The sequence below is a fragment of the Capricornis sumatraensis genome, chromosome 9, assembly GCF_032405125.1.
Source record: "Capricornis sumatraensis isolate serow.1 chromosome 9, serow.2, whole genome shotgun sequence".
Taxonomy (NCBI): domain Eukaryota; kingdom Metazoa; phylum Chordata; class Mammalia; order Artiodactyla; family Bovidae; genus Capricornis; species Capricornis sumatraensis.
The window spans coordinates 67,192,798-67,208,877 of NC_091077.1; the positions used below are offsets into that span (position 1 = coordinate 67,192,798).

At 39.9% G+C, this 16,080-nt stretch overlaps 1 protein-coding gene across 1 annotated transcript in view; it reads left to right on the plus strand.

The window, feature by feature from the left end:
• Positions 1 to 16,080, plus strand: part of SGCD (sarcoglycan delta) — a 434,054-nt gene that overhangs the window by 18,902 nt on the left and 399,072 nt on the right. The window contains exon 2 of the mRNA XM_068980722.1: positions 8,950 to 9,138. Within this exon, the coding sequence (XP_068836823.1) occupies positions 8,950 to 9,138 (189 nt within the window). The remainder of the gene's footprint in view (positions 1 to 8,949; positions 9,139 to 16,080) is intronic.

Consider the following 16,080-nt stretch of genomic DNA (forward strand, 5'->3'; position numbering starts at 1 on the left):
TGTGCACAAAACACTGAAGACTGCAAAGAATGGTAAACTCAGTACATTGCTAAAAAGGGTGATAGAAATGAAAGCTACAGGGCAGGAATGCAGCGGAAATGTGAGGGATGGGAAAGCATACCTTTAGGGAATGGGAGGAAATGGGTGATCTGGTGAGAAGTAACACAAGTGGAGGTAAAGGAGGACCCTGGGCTGCTTTTTTATGTGTTGGATGTAAGTTTGGGTTCTTGAAACATGATCCTTGGGCCTTTTGTATCCAGAATCAATTTTGGTGCTTGCTAAAAATACAGATTTCTCAAATGTGCCTTCAGTTCAGTTCAGTTCAGTCGCTCAGTTGTGTCCAACTCTTGGCAACACCATGAATTGCAGCACGCCAGGCCTTTCTATCACCAGTGCCCGGAGTTCACCAAAAATCATGTCCATCCAGTTAGTGATGCCATCCAGCCATCTCATCCTCTGTCGTCCCCTTCTCCTCCTGCCCCCAATCCCTCTCAGCATCAGGGTCTTTTCCAGTGAGTCAACTCTTCGCATGAGATGGCCAAAGTATTGGAGTTTCAGCTTCAGCATCAGTCCTTCCAATGAACACCCAGGGCTGATCTCCTTCAGAATGGACTGGTTGGATCTCCTTGCAGTCCAAGGGACTCTCAAGAGTTTTCTCCAACACCACAGTTCAAAAGCACCAATTCTTCGGCGCTCAGCTTTCTTCACAGTCCAACTCTCACATCCATACATGACCACTGGGAAAACCATAGCCTTGACTAGACAGACCTTTGTTGGCAAAGTAATGTCTCTGCTTTTCAATATGCTGTCTAGGTTGGTCATAACTTTCCTTCCAAGGAGTAAGTGTCTTATAATTTTATGGCTGCAATCACCATCTGCAGTGATTTTGGAGCCCAAAAAAACAGTCTGACACTGTTTCCACTCTTTCCCCATTCACATGTACCTAAGTCTTACAAAAGTGATTATTCCTTGATGCAAAGCCTGTGAATCTGCATTTATTGTTTGCCAGGGTGGTTCTTGCACATTAAATATCAGAAAATCCCTCCCAGTGGAATATAGATAGTTATACCTTTTACCAAGCTCTTTGGTCACTCAGATGGTAAAGAATTCACCTGCTATGCAGGAGACCCAGTTTCCATCCCCTGGGTAGGGATGATACGCTGGAGAAAAGAATGGCTATCTACACCACTATTCTCACCTGGTGAATTCCACAGACAGAGGAGCCTGTCCATGGGGTTTTGAAGAGTTGAATACAACTGAATGAATAACACTTTCACTTTTTTCACTTTCACTGAACCAGCTAAGCAGTGATGTATCATGATGATGTTCTACTGAAGTTTTGGTGTATGCTTGAGGTTATTTATGGTAGGGACCAGAAGACTCTCCAGGTTTTATGAAGCCTGGAACTTAAATAAATTGTGGGACTATTTTAAGGAAAAGAATATTAGAAATACAAACTCAAGTTTGTAAAGATGACCATGTACTTAGAATGAGAAAGGGACTTAAATTTTTAATTTTCAAAAGCTGAACTGTCATAAAATCCAGAAACATAACATTCATAATTATGTGTCTGACATATTTTTTCTACAGTTTTGGTTGCATATCCTTTGATTGCCTCTTTGTATGACAACTCTTGTCATACACAAGTGATATGTGGTGCTATCACTTTCTGTACAGACAGTAGAAAGGTAATTGTCTCCTATTCCAATTTCAATAAAACTTGAAAAAAATACTGATGGTTGTGAAGCATAAAGCATGCAACTTTACTTACAGAATACAGACACGGAGCGCACACACCCTGAAAACACAAGACTTCTGATTCTCTTTTCCTTGCTTCCCATAGAAAAAGAAAAACTGTGGGGAACATTTGTTTTCTGGGCTGCATTGAGTGTATTCTTGACAGGATAGAATTTCTGTTTTGACTGGGTGTCAATGAAAATTGAATTCTATGCTTGAAATTTTAAATAACTGATGATGAGAAAAAAAAAAAAAAAAAAACCCTCCAACTAGCTCCTGGCTCCTCTGCTACCCCCCTGTGTCTGGTGCTTGCCATCAGAGGACATGTCTACATGGCCACACGTCCTTTGGTCCTACCTTCATGATGCCATGCTTGGTGAGTTGGCACCGAGGGTGGAAGGAGAATTCCTGCAAGACATTCTTATACAAGGGGAGCTGGCATAATGTACCTCTACAGGGAACTGGCTGCAAATCATATAAATACATATCATCTGAAGTATGTGAACTCCCAGTCCAGATTCCTCTTATTTGGACCTCCAAAATGCATGTAAATCCTCCAAAGCCACCCAAAATAAAGGGAAGTTGAAAAAGACAGTCTTTTTCATCTTATTTAGTTGGTTTTACAAAAATGTGTTGTGAGGTTAATGCTCTACTAGGGAGGGCCCCTGAGAAGGACATGGAAGAGACTGGACAAGGGAGCGTCTGAAACTGCAGCTTTGTTCTCTGTGCAGCAGATTTATCCCAGGAAGGACCCAAAGAAACCCAGATTGGAGTCTGGATTGCCTCTTAAATTTTTATTATTTCAACATGTTTCAGTTTTTTTTTTTTTTTACTAGAAAATTCAATTTACTCAGCTTATCTAAATTTTCTTCTTCCAAGCAGGATTATTGATAACAGATGTATCCATTACCTTATTGTTTGGCAGGCAACACTTTGTGTTTTTTTTCTTTTAAGAAAATTTATTGGAGTGTAGTTGGTTTATAATTCTGCATTACTTTCAGGTGTACAGCAGAGTGAATAAGTTATACATATATCCACTCTCTTTTAGAATATTTCCCCATATAGGTCATTACAGACTATAGCGTTCCCTATGCTACACAATAGGTTTTTATTAGTTATCTCTTTTATATATTAGTATTGCCAATCCCAAGTTTCTCCCTCTCCCCTTTTCCCCCTTGGTAACCATAAGTTTGTTTTCTACATCCATAACACAATTTCTGTTCTGTAAATAAGTTCATCTGCACCAACTTTTTTAGATTCCACATATACGTTATAATCATTTGTACAAGACGGGTCCCTTTCTCCCTCCCTTTCTCCTTCCCTCCCTCCTTCCTTAAATTGCAGACTGGAATTATTATTATTATTATTTTGTTTTATGTGACTCCTTAAGGTAGGCTGGTAATATGATTCAGATCCAGGAGTCCTCATGACATGCATAATCTGTCACTACACCGTATATCAGAGAATTAGGTTCTGATCCCCTCTCAGCTACTAACTCCTGTGTGGTTTGAAGGGTCACTGCTTCAGCTTGCTGGCTTTTAGCTCCTCAGCTGGTCAGTTCACAATGGGGCAAAGTTAGTGGTTTCTGGGAGTCCAAAGGTTCTGCAAAAGTGCTTCAAGGGTGGCCAAGTCCTCACTCTTCCTTTAAGCAGAGGAGCTCTGCTGTTTCATATGCTAGACTTTAAGATATTTTTACCTTGAAATAGTCGCATTATGGAAAAAAAATTTGCAACTGATTCACTTTGCTATACAATTGAAACTAATACAACATTGTAAATAAACTATATTCCAAACTAATTAATTAAAAAAAAATACAACAAGCAGCGGCAGCAAAGAAGGCATCTGGCTTAATAAAAAACAAATAAAAGGGGCATTTTTTCAGATAAATTGTCCCAAATGCCTGGAATGACCTGGGGAGTTTTCCAATTCCATTGTAGCACTCATAATTTGATTTTGTATCTGTTAAAAGTTTGTTTGGGGTTTTTCTGCTTAATCAGGGCTGAGACATTATTGTAGGTCAGTGGTATGTAACCTTGTCTACACTTAAGGATTATCTGGGGAACTTTAAAAAATTCTAATGCCTGGGTCTCACCCTTGTGATTATTATTTTGTTAACCTGAGTTTGGGTGATTTAAAAGTGCCACAGGTGCTTCTGATGGGCATCAGGATTGTGAACCCTAAGTGGAGATAATCATTGCAACTGTCAAGTTCGAATAATCTGTGTATGAAAAAAAAAAATCACATGTGTGATGTCCATATCCACAGCTCCATAAATATTTATTGACTATTCATTTCCATTTGATAGCTAAGTTACGTAATGCCCTCAATTGCTGGAGACAAATGTTAGAGAAAAGGCACGAGGTGTGGTGGCAGTATTCGCTAGCTTCTGTACACTGGTTTTTCAAGAATTTCTCATTGTTCTTCACACCTACAAGGGTCAAAAATAGCTATTATTGTCCTTGTCCCCCACCCCCACAAAGCCTGGAGCCACACACAAATGGGTCAGCTTCTCTAGTGTTAAGTTAGCTGATATATAAAACTAGTTGATTAGAATCAAAGGATCTTGCAAATAGGATTCTAAGATTTTGTTTAATTTATGGAATATGATTCCTTGGGAAAAAAGGTCTAATTTCCTTCAGACTTATAAGACATTTTCTTCCCTTCTCATTGATCTTTGTGTGTGAAAAGGTCAGTGAGAGATGACATTGCTGTGTTCCCATGTTGTTTTAAATACCCCTGACTTGCAGAATTATAAGGGGCTCAATAACACCATCGAGATACTTTCATAATGTGACACTCACTGCTTGGTTGGGAACTCAGGGCTTTGGGAGCCAGAAATGGAAATTTGCAAGGATACAAGCGAGAACTTTCTCCTGTATTTGGCTTGGACTTTTGTACAACCCCAGATGGCAGTAGATTTTATAATAGGTGGAAAAACATTCAGCATTTGTTCATCATTCATGCATTCATTTTTCACTTATTCATTCTACACACATGGATTTAAACGTATACTCATATTAGAGCCTGATTTTGGTGCTAGGTAAGTATTCAGAATGGCATAAATGTGTGTAGGTCTTCACTGAACATTTGAATAGACCTTAAGTAAGAATTAATTTGGCTTTTCAAATGGAATTCCACTGGTGTATAAAGGCCATGAGTTCTCTGGGGTATTTTTAGATTCCATGTGTGCATTTCAGTGATTAGCTAAAAACCATACAGTAATTATATTCTGAACCATCCAGAAGATGACCTCATAACCAAGGATACAATTTTAGGGTCTACAGTTTGTCTGTCACCATGCTCACCTTGGCAAAGTTATCACTAATGTAATTGCTATTGACTAAGATGAAAATCAATCTGATTATAATCAATCTGATTTCAGTGTTGACCATCTGGTGATGTCCATGTGTAGAGTCTTTTGTGTTGTTGGAAGAGGGTGTTTGCTATGACCAGTGCGTTCTTTTGGCAAAACTCTATTAGGCTTTGCCCTGCTTCATTCCATATTCCAAGGCCAAATTTGCCTGTTACTCCAAGTGTTTCTTGACTTCCTACTTTTGCATTCCAGTCCCCTATAATGAAAAGGACATCTTTTTTGGGTGTTAGTTCTAAAAGGTTTTGTAGGTCTTCATAGAACCGTTCAACTTCACCTTCTTCAGCATTACTGGTAGTGGCATAGACTTGGACTACTGTGATATTGAATGGTTTGCCTTGGAAATGAACAGAGATCATTCTGTTGTTTTTGAGATTGCATCCAAGTACTGCATTTCAGACTCTTTTGTTGACCATGATGGCTATTCCATTTCTTCTAAGGGATTCCTGCCTGCAGTAGTAGATATAATGGTCATCTGAGTTAAATTCACCCATTCCAGTCCATTTTAGTTTGCTGATTCCTAGAATGTTGACGTTCACTCTTGCCATCTCCTGTTTGACCACTTCCAATTTTCCTTGATTCATGGACCTGACATTCCAGGTTCCTATGCAATATTGCTCTTTATAGCATTGGACCTTGCTTCTATCACGAGTCACATCCACAACTAGGTATTATTTTTGCTTTGGCTCCATCCCTTCATTCTTTCTGGAATCATTTCTCCACTGATCTCCAGTAGCATATTGGGCACCTGCCGACCTGGGGAGTTCCTCTTTCAGTATCCTATCATTTTGCCTCTTCATACTGTTCATGGGATTCTCAAGGGAAGAATACTGAAGTGGTTTGCCATTCCCTTCTCCAGTGGACCACATTCTGTCAGACCTCTCCACCATGACACGTCTGTCTTGGGTGGCCCCACAGGGCATGGCTTAATTTTGTTGAGTTAGACAAGGCTGTGGTCTGTGTGATTAGATTGACTAGTTTTCTATGATTATGTTTTCAGTGTGTCTGCCCTCTGATGCCCTCTTGCAACACCTACCATCTTACTTAGCTTTCTCTTACTTTGGACGTGGGTATCTCTTCATGGCTGCTGCAGGAAAGCGCAGCCGCTGATCCTTACCTTGGACGAGGGGTATAAATACCAGATGTTCAAGCTGGTTTTAGAAAAGGCAGAGGAACCAGAGATCAAATTGACAACATCTGCTGGATTATGGAAAAAGCCAGAGAGTTCCCGAAAAACATCTATTTCTGCTTTATTGACTATGCCAAGGCCTTTGATTGTGTGGATCACAATAAACTGTGGAAAATTCTGAAAGAAATGGGAATACCAGAGCATCTCACCTGCCTCTTGAGAAACCTATATGCAGGTCAGCAAGCAACAGTTAGAAATGGACATGGAATAACAGACTCGTTCCAAATAGGAAAAGGAGTACGTCAAGGCTGTATATTGTCACCCTGCTTATTTAACTTCTATGCAGAGTACATCATGAGAAACGCTGGGCTGGACGAAGCACAAGCTGGAATCAAGATTGCTGGGAGAAATATCAATAACCTCAGAAATGCAGATGGACACCACTCTTATGGCAGAAAGTGAAGAGGAACTAAAAAGACACTTGATGAAAGTGAAAAAGGAGAGTGAAAAATTTGGCCTAAAGCTCAACATTGAAAAAACTAAGATCGTGGCATCTGGTCCCATCACTTCATGGGAAATAGATGGAGAAACAGTGGAAACAGTGTCAGACTTTATTTTGGGGGCTCCAAAATCACTGCAGATGGTGATTGCAGCCATGATATTAAAAGACGCTTACTCCTTGGAAGAAAAGTTATGACCAACCTAGATAGCATATTCAAAGGCAGAGGCATTACTTTGCCAACAAAGGTCCATCTAGTCAAGGCTATGGTTTTTCCAGTGGTCATGTATGGATGTGAGAGTTGGACTGTGAAGAAAGCTGAGTGCCAAAGAATTGATGCTTTTGAACTGTGGTGTTGGAGAAGACTCTTGAGAGTCCCTTGGACTGCAAGGAGATCCAACCAGTCCATTCTGAAGGAGATCAACCCTGGCTGTTCTTTGGAAGGAATGATGCTGAAGCTGAAACTCCAGTACCTTGGCCACCTCATGCAAAGAGTTGACTCATTGGAAAAGACTCTGATGCTGGGAGGGATTGAGGGCAGGAGGAGAAGGGGGCGACCAAGGATGAGATGGATGGATGGCATCACCGACTCAATGGACATGAGTCTGAGTGAACTCCAGGAGTTGGTGATGGACAGGGAGGCCTGGCGTGCTGCCATTCATGGTGTCGCAAAGAGTCGGACTTGACTGAGCGACTGAACTGAACTGAGCTGAAGATGAAAATAAGTGGAGAAAGATCTTATTCCTAGAGAATACATTATGCCTGCATGAGGGCAAATGAAGTAAACACATCAAAATCAACGTTGTGCAGCCATTTGAATGGAGAAGGGCAGTAGGCTGTGTCACATGGCTAATGGCAGAGTAGGGATGCTGTGCTCAGAAGATGCTGTGCTAAAGCTCTTGCTACCACAATATGCTGTGTAGTTTTGCAGATCATCATTCTTCTCAGTAGGCAGTTATTTTCCATTTTGAACGATAAGCATTGGCAATTTTGTTTGTATTTAATTTTAAAATTTGTTTTGGTTGGAGAATTTTATAGAAGTAATGTTTACTTAGATTTGTGTTGGTTCCTAATTAGTAGTGCTAGTATAAAGATAATTTGTGTCAACAGCAGGGGTTGGAGAAACCTTCCTTACTGTGAAGGGGATTGGTATATTACTTAATATTGGCAGATTTTTTTTCTAATTTATCTCACTCTGCTATAATCACTGTTTAGTTCATTTTTCCCATTAGCCTGCAAGCTCCTGGAGCGAATATTCATACCTTGCTTGACTTTCAGACTCTTTTGTATTTATTAAATAAATGTGTTGATAAGAATTAGAATCATCTAACTCCTAAGGGCTACTTGAAAGAGTAGTGAGATCTCTGTCAAGGGAGGAATTTAAGCACAGGCTATGACTTTTGGAGGATTCCTGAAGCAGGTGAGCACATCAACACCTCTTTGAACTCTGGAAGGCAGGATCAAAATTGTTACTTTTGCCACTGTGCTAGGTCGCTTCAGTCATGTCCAACTCTTTTCAAACCCCATGGACTGATTTTGCCAATGACCTTCCAGAGATCATTTTACCCCAAATCAATTGCCTAAGTAGTAGTAGCATAACGTTCGTCGCTTAGTCACGTCTGACTCGTAGTGACCCCATGGATTGTAGTCCATCAGTCTCCTCTGTCCATGGGATTTCCAGGCAAGAATACTGGAGTGGCTTGCCATTTCCTTCTCCAGGGGATCTTCCTGACCCAGGGGTCGAACCCAGGGGTCTCCCATATTGCAGGCAGATTCTTTACTCTCTTAGCCACCAGGGAAGCCCAAGTAGCAGTAGTATCCCAGCACAATGAACTGTTGAGGTTATTTATTTTGCAGGTGAATTCTCAATTTTACCCTGAATACTTTGAGTGTCTCCCTCATAAAGATGTCGGAATTCTAAGAATCATTTAGAAAGTGAATTCCTATAGGTCCGTCTACACCCGCAATATGTATGTGGATGTCTCAGAGTGCATGATGAGAGATGGCTGCATGAAAAGAGAGGGCTCATGCATGAATCCAGAGGAGCCACTTTTGTCCAGAGGATACCGATTTTAGATTTGTCAGGAAGGCAGAAACATATGGACAGCAGTCAGCCATATCTCTTCAAGTTGATTTTTTCCTGTTCTTTTTTCCCCCCTCTTTCTCCTTGCAGTTTAATGTGAGTGCTTCTCTCTCTCGGCTCATTTATTTCAGATGCCTCAGGAACAGTATACCCATCACCGGGGCACCATGCCCAGCTCTGAGGGGCCGCAGGTATACAAAGTGGGGATTTATGGCTGGCGGAAAAGATGCTTGTATTTCTTTGTCCTACTCCTGATGATTTTAATACTGGTGAACTTGGCCATGACCATCTGGATTCTCAAAGTCATGAACTTCACAATTGTAAGTAAGACCATACAGTTTTCTTTAGCTCTTTTGGGGGGAAGGGAAAGCATGGGGAAGAAAAAAGAATGTGGAAAGTGATGGTAGTAAAATTAAAAATAACCTACAAGCAGTGGTTTTGATGGGGGCAGGGAAAGAAAAGCATTGCTGCTCAGATTACATGTGAGGATTGACTTCTTTTAAATCTCAACTGTTCAGAGGCTGGTAATCCAATTGTGGGATGTTTCTCTTCTTTTGCAATCATGTGAGCTTTCCCTACATTTTGATAACTGTGTTTCTATAGCCTGTAACTTATAAATAATTTGAGTAAATAATGTAGGGAGAAGGATGAGATAAAGACCAAAGTAGTAAGTTTGTGTTTTTTATTTTTATTTTTTTATTTTAGTAGTAATTAAGAAAGTTTTCATGAGGTAAAGGTTGAAACATAAGTGTTCAATTAGCCTTTGGAGAACATTAAAGAATTTTCAGTATCTATTTACACCTGGTAGTTAATGGAACATTTCCTCGATTTTTAGGAATAGACTCAGAGGAGTATTGCCATTTTACTTTTTTTTCTTTTTAAGAATTTGTGTTTACACTTCCTTGAAGAAATTCTTGATCTTGGTACTTAGGGCCATGCAGCAGGTTGGACATTTGCTTGTTGAAGTTCAAATGAAAAGAAAATCTTGGCAAAAAGATTTTTGGAGTTATTCTGAGGTATTTCCCTAGAGCCTTTGTAAAGATTATAACAGTATAAATAAATTCTTGCATTAGTGAGAGCATACTCCTAAAAATGCTTTCTTTTCCTCTGGTAATGTCAAAAGTAAGTAATTATGTTGGCAATATAAAAGATCTCCTGTGTGATAAGAAAAGGTAACCGTAACATAATTAAAAGTAAGGTTTTCATGTGAAATCCAGAATAGAATAGTGGGTATTCGTCTTTCCTGAATTGTAGCACTTATTTTTAATCCCTCACACCTGGGCACAGGTACACTTTCTTGCCTTTGCTCAGGCCATTTCTTCTCCTCGGGCTGCTTTTCTCCATTTTCTGCCTGGTACAACTCCTCCCTGATGCTCCTGTAGCTCCATTTATGTATTTATTATTTCACTGATCACTCCGGGTAAAAATTTTTATATGTGTCTCCCAGGCAGCGTGAACTTTGATAATAGCAGGGGTGGCATCTCTTTTCTGTGGGCCTTTGTTCATCACTCATGAGACGGGCTATGGGCACTTGACTCATGAGGATTACATAAACCAGTGTGAGTGCATTGAAAGGGCTCACTTTTAAAATCGAAATATAGCTGATTTACAATGCTGTGTTAATTTCTGCTGTATAGCAAAATGATTGAGTTACACATACGTATGCTTTCTTTTTCAGATTCTTTTCCATTATGGTTTATCCTAACATATTGAATCTAGTTCCCTGTGCTATACAGTAGGACCTTGTTGTTTACCTATTTTACATGTCACAGTTTGTATCTGCCAATCCCCGACTCCCAGGCCATCCCACTCCTATCTCCCTGCAGGCAACCACAAGTCTGTTCTCTCTCTGTGATTCTGTTCCTGTTTCAGATGAGTTCGTTTGCTTCATATTTTAGATTCCACATATAAGTGACATTATATGACATGTGTCTTTCTCCTTCTGATTTACCTAATGTGATAATTTCCAAGCACATTTGTGTTGCTACAAAAGGCATTTCGTTCTTTCTATGGTTGAGTAGCATTCCATTGTGTATTTTTACCACATCTTCTTTATCTGTTCATCTTTTGATGGACATTTTGGTGGTTTTCATGCCTTGCCTAGTGAATATGCTGCTCTGAATATGAAGGTGCATGTGTCTTTTTAAATTATGTTTCTGTCTAGGAGTGGGATTTCAGGATCTTGTGGTAACTCTATTTTTAGTTTTTGAGGGACTTTCTGTAGTGGCTGCATCAACTTACATCCTTGCCCACAGTGTAAAAGGGTTCTCTTTTCTCCACACCCTTTCCAGCATATGTTATTTATAGATGTTTTAGCGATGGAGAATGGTTCACTTTTTAATATTTGCAGTAAGCACCAGCAAATTAAGCTTCTGAATTGCAGTTTTAAGTTTCAAAGACGATACAGGTCAATTTCCAATGTATTGTAGGGGTCTAACAAAGTATGTTCTAGAGTATTGGAGCACATTAGGTTCTACTTCTGAATTAGAATCTGTAAATATTTTTTTGAACTTACTTTATATAAAAAAAAATCAGAGAAGTGTTTTAGGCAAGACAGAGAGGGAGGTATGATCCAAGTTGTGGTCTAGATAGTGCTCATGTAAGGATGCACTATAATGGAGAAACTGTCTCAGAGTTTAAGGCTCTAAAATGTGTCATGAATCTGCCCTTAAGTCCAAGGGTCCATAGTTGTCATTTGTCAGTATGCATGTTCTGTGATGTTTTTATTTCATATTTCAAAAACTTTAAAGTAGAAAAATTCTATATTGTAATATAAAATAGAAGACTGAAGCTAGGGCAGTAGAATGAAGAATAAATGTTCAAAAGACATTAAAAGATGGACGTGACATACCTCAACCTCACCTACTGTTTGGATATGAGTTGTTGAGGGATTGAGAGATAATTCTGGAATACTCCAGGTTCTTGATAGTGAGATGGTTGGATGGTGGGACAATAACAACAAGATTGAATTCATTATCTTTCCACTGAAATTTAGCTGAGACTCATGTATCCCTCTCATTCCCTGTTTGGGGCTGTTTTTGTTATATTGACATAGTTTGACGTGAAGTTAATGTATAGAACCTGAAAGATTAGAGGGTGAATGTGGTGGAGAATATGAACTCAAACCTAGATAACTGTGATATTACACAAATCTGGCTTCTCAAGTGTGTTTTATCTGGCAGACTCAACAGTGAGATGTCTATGTAAATGTATATTGAGTGACAATTCACTATGAATGTTATGTGAGTTTGGGGAGCAATATGATATTAAGGTAATAATCTATATAAAATAGGCTATTTCCTGTAGTTAACTAAATTGATTGCCAAAGTTGAGAGTTCTTAAAGATTTACCAAACCAAGTACTTACTGAGGTGAGAATATTGCTATTGTTAGTCATAATAGGTAATTTTGTAACAGTAATGCTTTTGAGCAAATAGAGCTGAAGTGTCAGAAAATTGGTCTTTCCCTGGATGGTAAAAACATATTCTCTATAAATCACGGTATAATGCATATCCCTTTAGAATTATAATTCTATTCTACAAATAATAATTTACTGACAGTGAATATCTTGAAAAAGAATGAGGCGTTCACCAATGTTACATTGGTGAGTGTGGAGTGTATGAACACAGGAAATCCAATACGATAGGAGTGAAGCAATTTCTGTGAGGATTCTGGACGATTGTCAAGAGGAAAGACTGATTATTTGGTACACCTGGAATGTTTAGTAATTTGGGATTTGAAAACGTTTACACCTTAATCAAACCCTCTGAGTAATGACAAACCAAGAGTGATGTCATCTGCAAGTGTTTCTGAGGACTTGGCAGTTTATCCAACATCGGGCATCCAGAATTTTCTATGCTGTCAGATTTGCATTCTATGCTGTCCCCAAGGGTTATGCTGAAAGAGTCCTTCCATTATAACAATCTGGACAAGCATCCAACCAAGTTTTATTTGTCCCAGATGTAAATCAGAATAAAAATGAATTTTTTTCTCTGCTTTTAGCAGATTACTCTGCTGTTCATTATTAATCAGATAGAATTACAGTCTCCTACACTTTTCCAGTGTTTCCCCTGCTTGGAGGAATGTTTAATTTCCCTTTGTTGTAAAGACCCATAGGTTCACCTCTCGTAGTTTATCACACACTGTGCTTTACAAAGAAACTAGTATTATTTATTAAGCATGTGTTAATATGCGCTAGTCACTGCTTGGCAGTTTAAAAAATTATCTTGTTTAATTTTCCAAACAACCCTACAAATTGGGTATTATAATCTCCATTTTAGTAAAATAAAACCCAAGGCTCACAGAAGTTGAGTAGCTTTCTAAAGGAAACAGCTAGTAGTCAAAGAACTGGTGCTTGACTTCAAAGCCTACCCCTTTATACCACAACATACAGTCGGTTCAGTTCAGTTCAGTTCAGCCGCTCATTCATGTCCACCTCCTCTAGCTAATTGCTGCAATGACCTGGCTTTCCAACACAGCTCTGAAGCTGCTGAAGTGGTTCATTGCCTTTGTTACCCGCCTTGCGTCATCAGATCACAAATTTGCTTCCCATCCAAGATATCCCCTGACTTTTCCTGTGTGGAGTACTTCCTGATAGCTATGTGTGTGCAGGCCTTAACTCAGTTCTCTTTATCCTACAGCCAATGACCTCTCCCTTCACTGCTTCTACCTATTGTTATAGTCCCTTGTTATGTTTATATAAACATTTAATGCAAACTGAATAATGCTATCTGTGTCATAGGTTGGTGTGTAGACTGAGTTAGCACCTGACCTGTAGGAAGATTTTGTGTTGGGAACAGAAAATCATAGGAGACCCCACTCAGGGCAGTAGTTAGGGGCTCAGACTCAGGACAAAGATGCTCTATGTTCACATCTGAGTTCTGCTACTTTGACAAATTTTTCAACCTTTCTGTACTGCCATATATTGGGAGTAATAGCAATACCGACCTGTTTATGATTGTTGTGAAGAGTGAATGAGGTGATAAATGTGAAGTGCTTAGAAAAGGAGCTTGTTCCAAAGTAAATGCTTTCTGTTAGTGTTTACCATTATCATCATCATCATTTATTGAAGGCTCATTTTGCATCAGGCTCTCTGCCATTGCAACTTATAAATATCTAACTTAATCTTTATGTGGATTGGTATTATGATACCAACTTCACAGGGAGGAGAGAAGCTCCGTAACTTGATCTGGGATCACATAGCTAAAAAGTGGCAGAGGAGAGGTTTGCATCCAAACAGTCTTAGTCTGGAATATGGTTTATTCATCTCTGTGATGCATTGTGGGCAGTGCAGAAATCCCTCGCGTGAGTGTCAAGGAATGGGACACCTGGTGGGCTATGAACTACATCACCTTTTCCTTCTGGCGCTCAGTACAGAAACGAATGCAGTGAACGAGGTATCCTTTAGGGCTGCAAGGCATCTTCTTGTTTGAACACTACAGTTTTGTCTTTGGAGCTTGGCCTTGACTATGTGAGATCTCTCTCTGTAGAGGGCTGCTGCTTCTACCAGTGTATTCCTGCATCTCAATCCAAATAACTTGGCCTCAAAGACCTCCCAAAATAGTGCAGTACTGATTGTCTACAGTGTCATTTAGCACAAGTGCTTATTAGTGGCAAAGCTTAAAATGTTTGATTTCCAGTGGGTGTGAAATCATTATTAGATGAAATAGGTACCTTGAGCCACCTCTTCAAACATCCTCCTCTTGCAGCTGATTGAACCAAAGTAGATGATGAAGTTGCCTGACCCAGCTTTAGCATCCTAACCATACTGGGAACTCCTCAGGAGCAGGGGTTGTATTCTATTCATATTTATAGCCAGGGACCAGTGCCTGGTATGCAGTCGGCTTTCAATGTGTGTTTGTTAATTGTCAAACACATGTGAGTGTTTTATACAGACCGCATGTATGAGATGATGGATGTCAAGTCCCTGGTCCATGCTGGGCACACAATATGTCCTAGATAAATTGTAGCTAGCTATACTAGTGTTTAACAGATCCTCTAACTTCTCTTTCTTTTTCCACTTATTAAAATTACAAAATCCAAACCATTATATCTATGATTAAGAGAATGTCCATTTGTTTAATAAAAACTAAAGCAGAACAACTTACTTTGTAATGTTCCTGTATAATCTTAATAAAAATTTCTATGAGGTAGACACTACTATCATGCATATTTTACAAATGGGGACGAGGAGGTTCCAAGAAGTGCAATAACTTATCCAAGGTCACACAGTCAGTGAGCGCTGAAGCTGAAATTGGGTCACAGGAGTCTGGCTTTTGAGCCTGCACTCTTAATCAGTAGACTATGCTGCCCATTTTCCAAGTGCTATTTTTCATGAAGACAAATTGAATTTGTTCAGTGCGATGTCTAAAACATGATTTATTTACCCTAAAGTAAGATAAAGATGCACTGAGGGTCAGAGGAAGGCATTCTAATACTTGTAAATTGGACACAGTGTAAAACAGTAAAAGCCAGAGCGAATGGGCAGTGAGCTCCATAACTCAGAACACTGACACGTCATCTGTTTGGAGAAGGGTTGAGGAGCCATGACCCAGTCAAAGTAACTCAAGCAGAGGGGAGTGAGGGTATACTTGCAGGGGGAACAGGACAGGGGCTTTCCTGGCGCGTGGGTGGGTCTCACAGCCATGGGGCCCAGAGTACTCTTAGGAAGCAACGGCAGTGTTGGGGATACCCATCCTCTGATTTTACTGGACCATGTGGCCTTGATATTGCCCTGCAACATTTGCTTCTGTTGGCAGGCCAGGATCCCTCTACCTTCGTGGAGCTACCAGTTACTTCCTGTGTTTATCCAAGTTTCCTGCTTCCTGGCATCTTCAACATGTGTGTGCCTTTGACCTTTTCTCTGCAATGACTTTCCCCTTCTGCTCCCACTTCTCCCCACCCTAGTCTCCTCCTGTTACCCACTTGAAATTCCAGAGAGGGAACTGCACTGGCTCAGCGGATTGTACACATCATGCTGTACTTTTTTACGATGCATGGACCACATGAGATGCCCCATCAGCTGTGGCCTGGGAAGGCAGAATCACTTAGTCAGTCCTGCTCATCAAGCAGCTGGGCCAGGACTTCCCTCCCGTAAGGTCAGAAATTCGCTTGAAAATCACACCTATATTTAATCTTCCATACACAGTGCTCTTTTTAAGCTTTTCTCTGATTTCTCAGACTTTCTCAGAAGTCCTCCCAGATAAACCTGACAACTCTTTTGTTTTTGCTGTACCTGGTACCCTGCAGTGGGAAGACATGCGG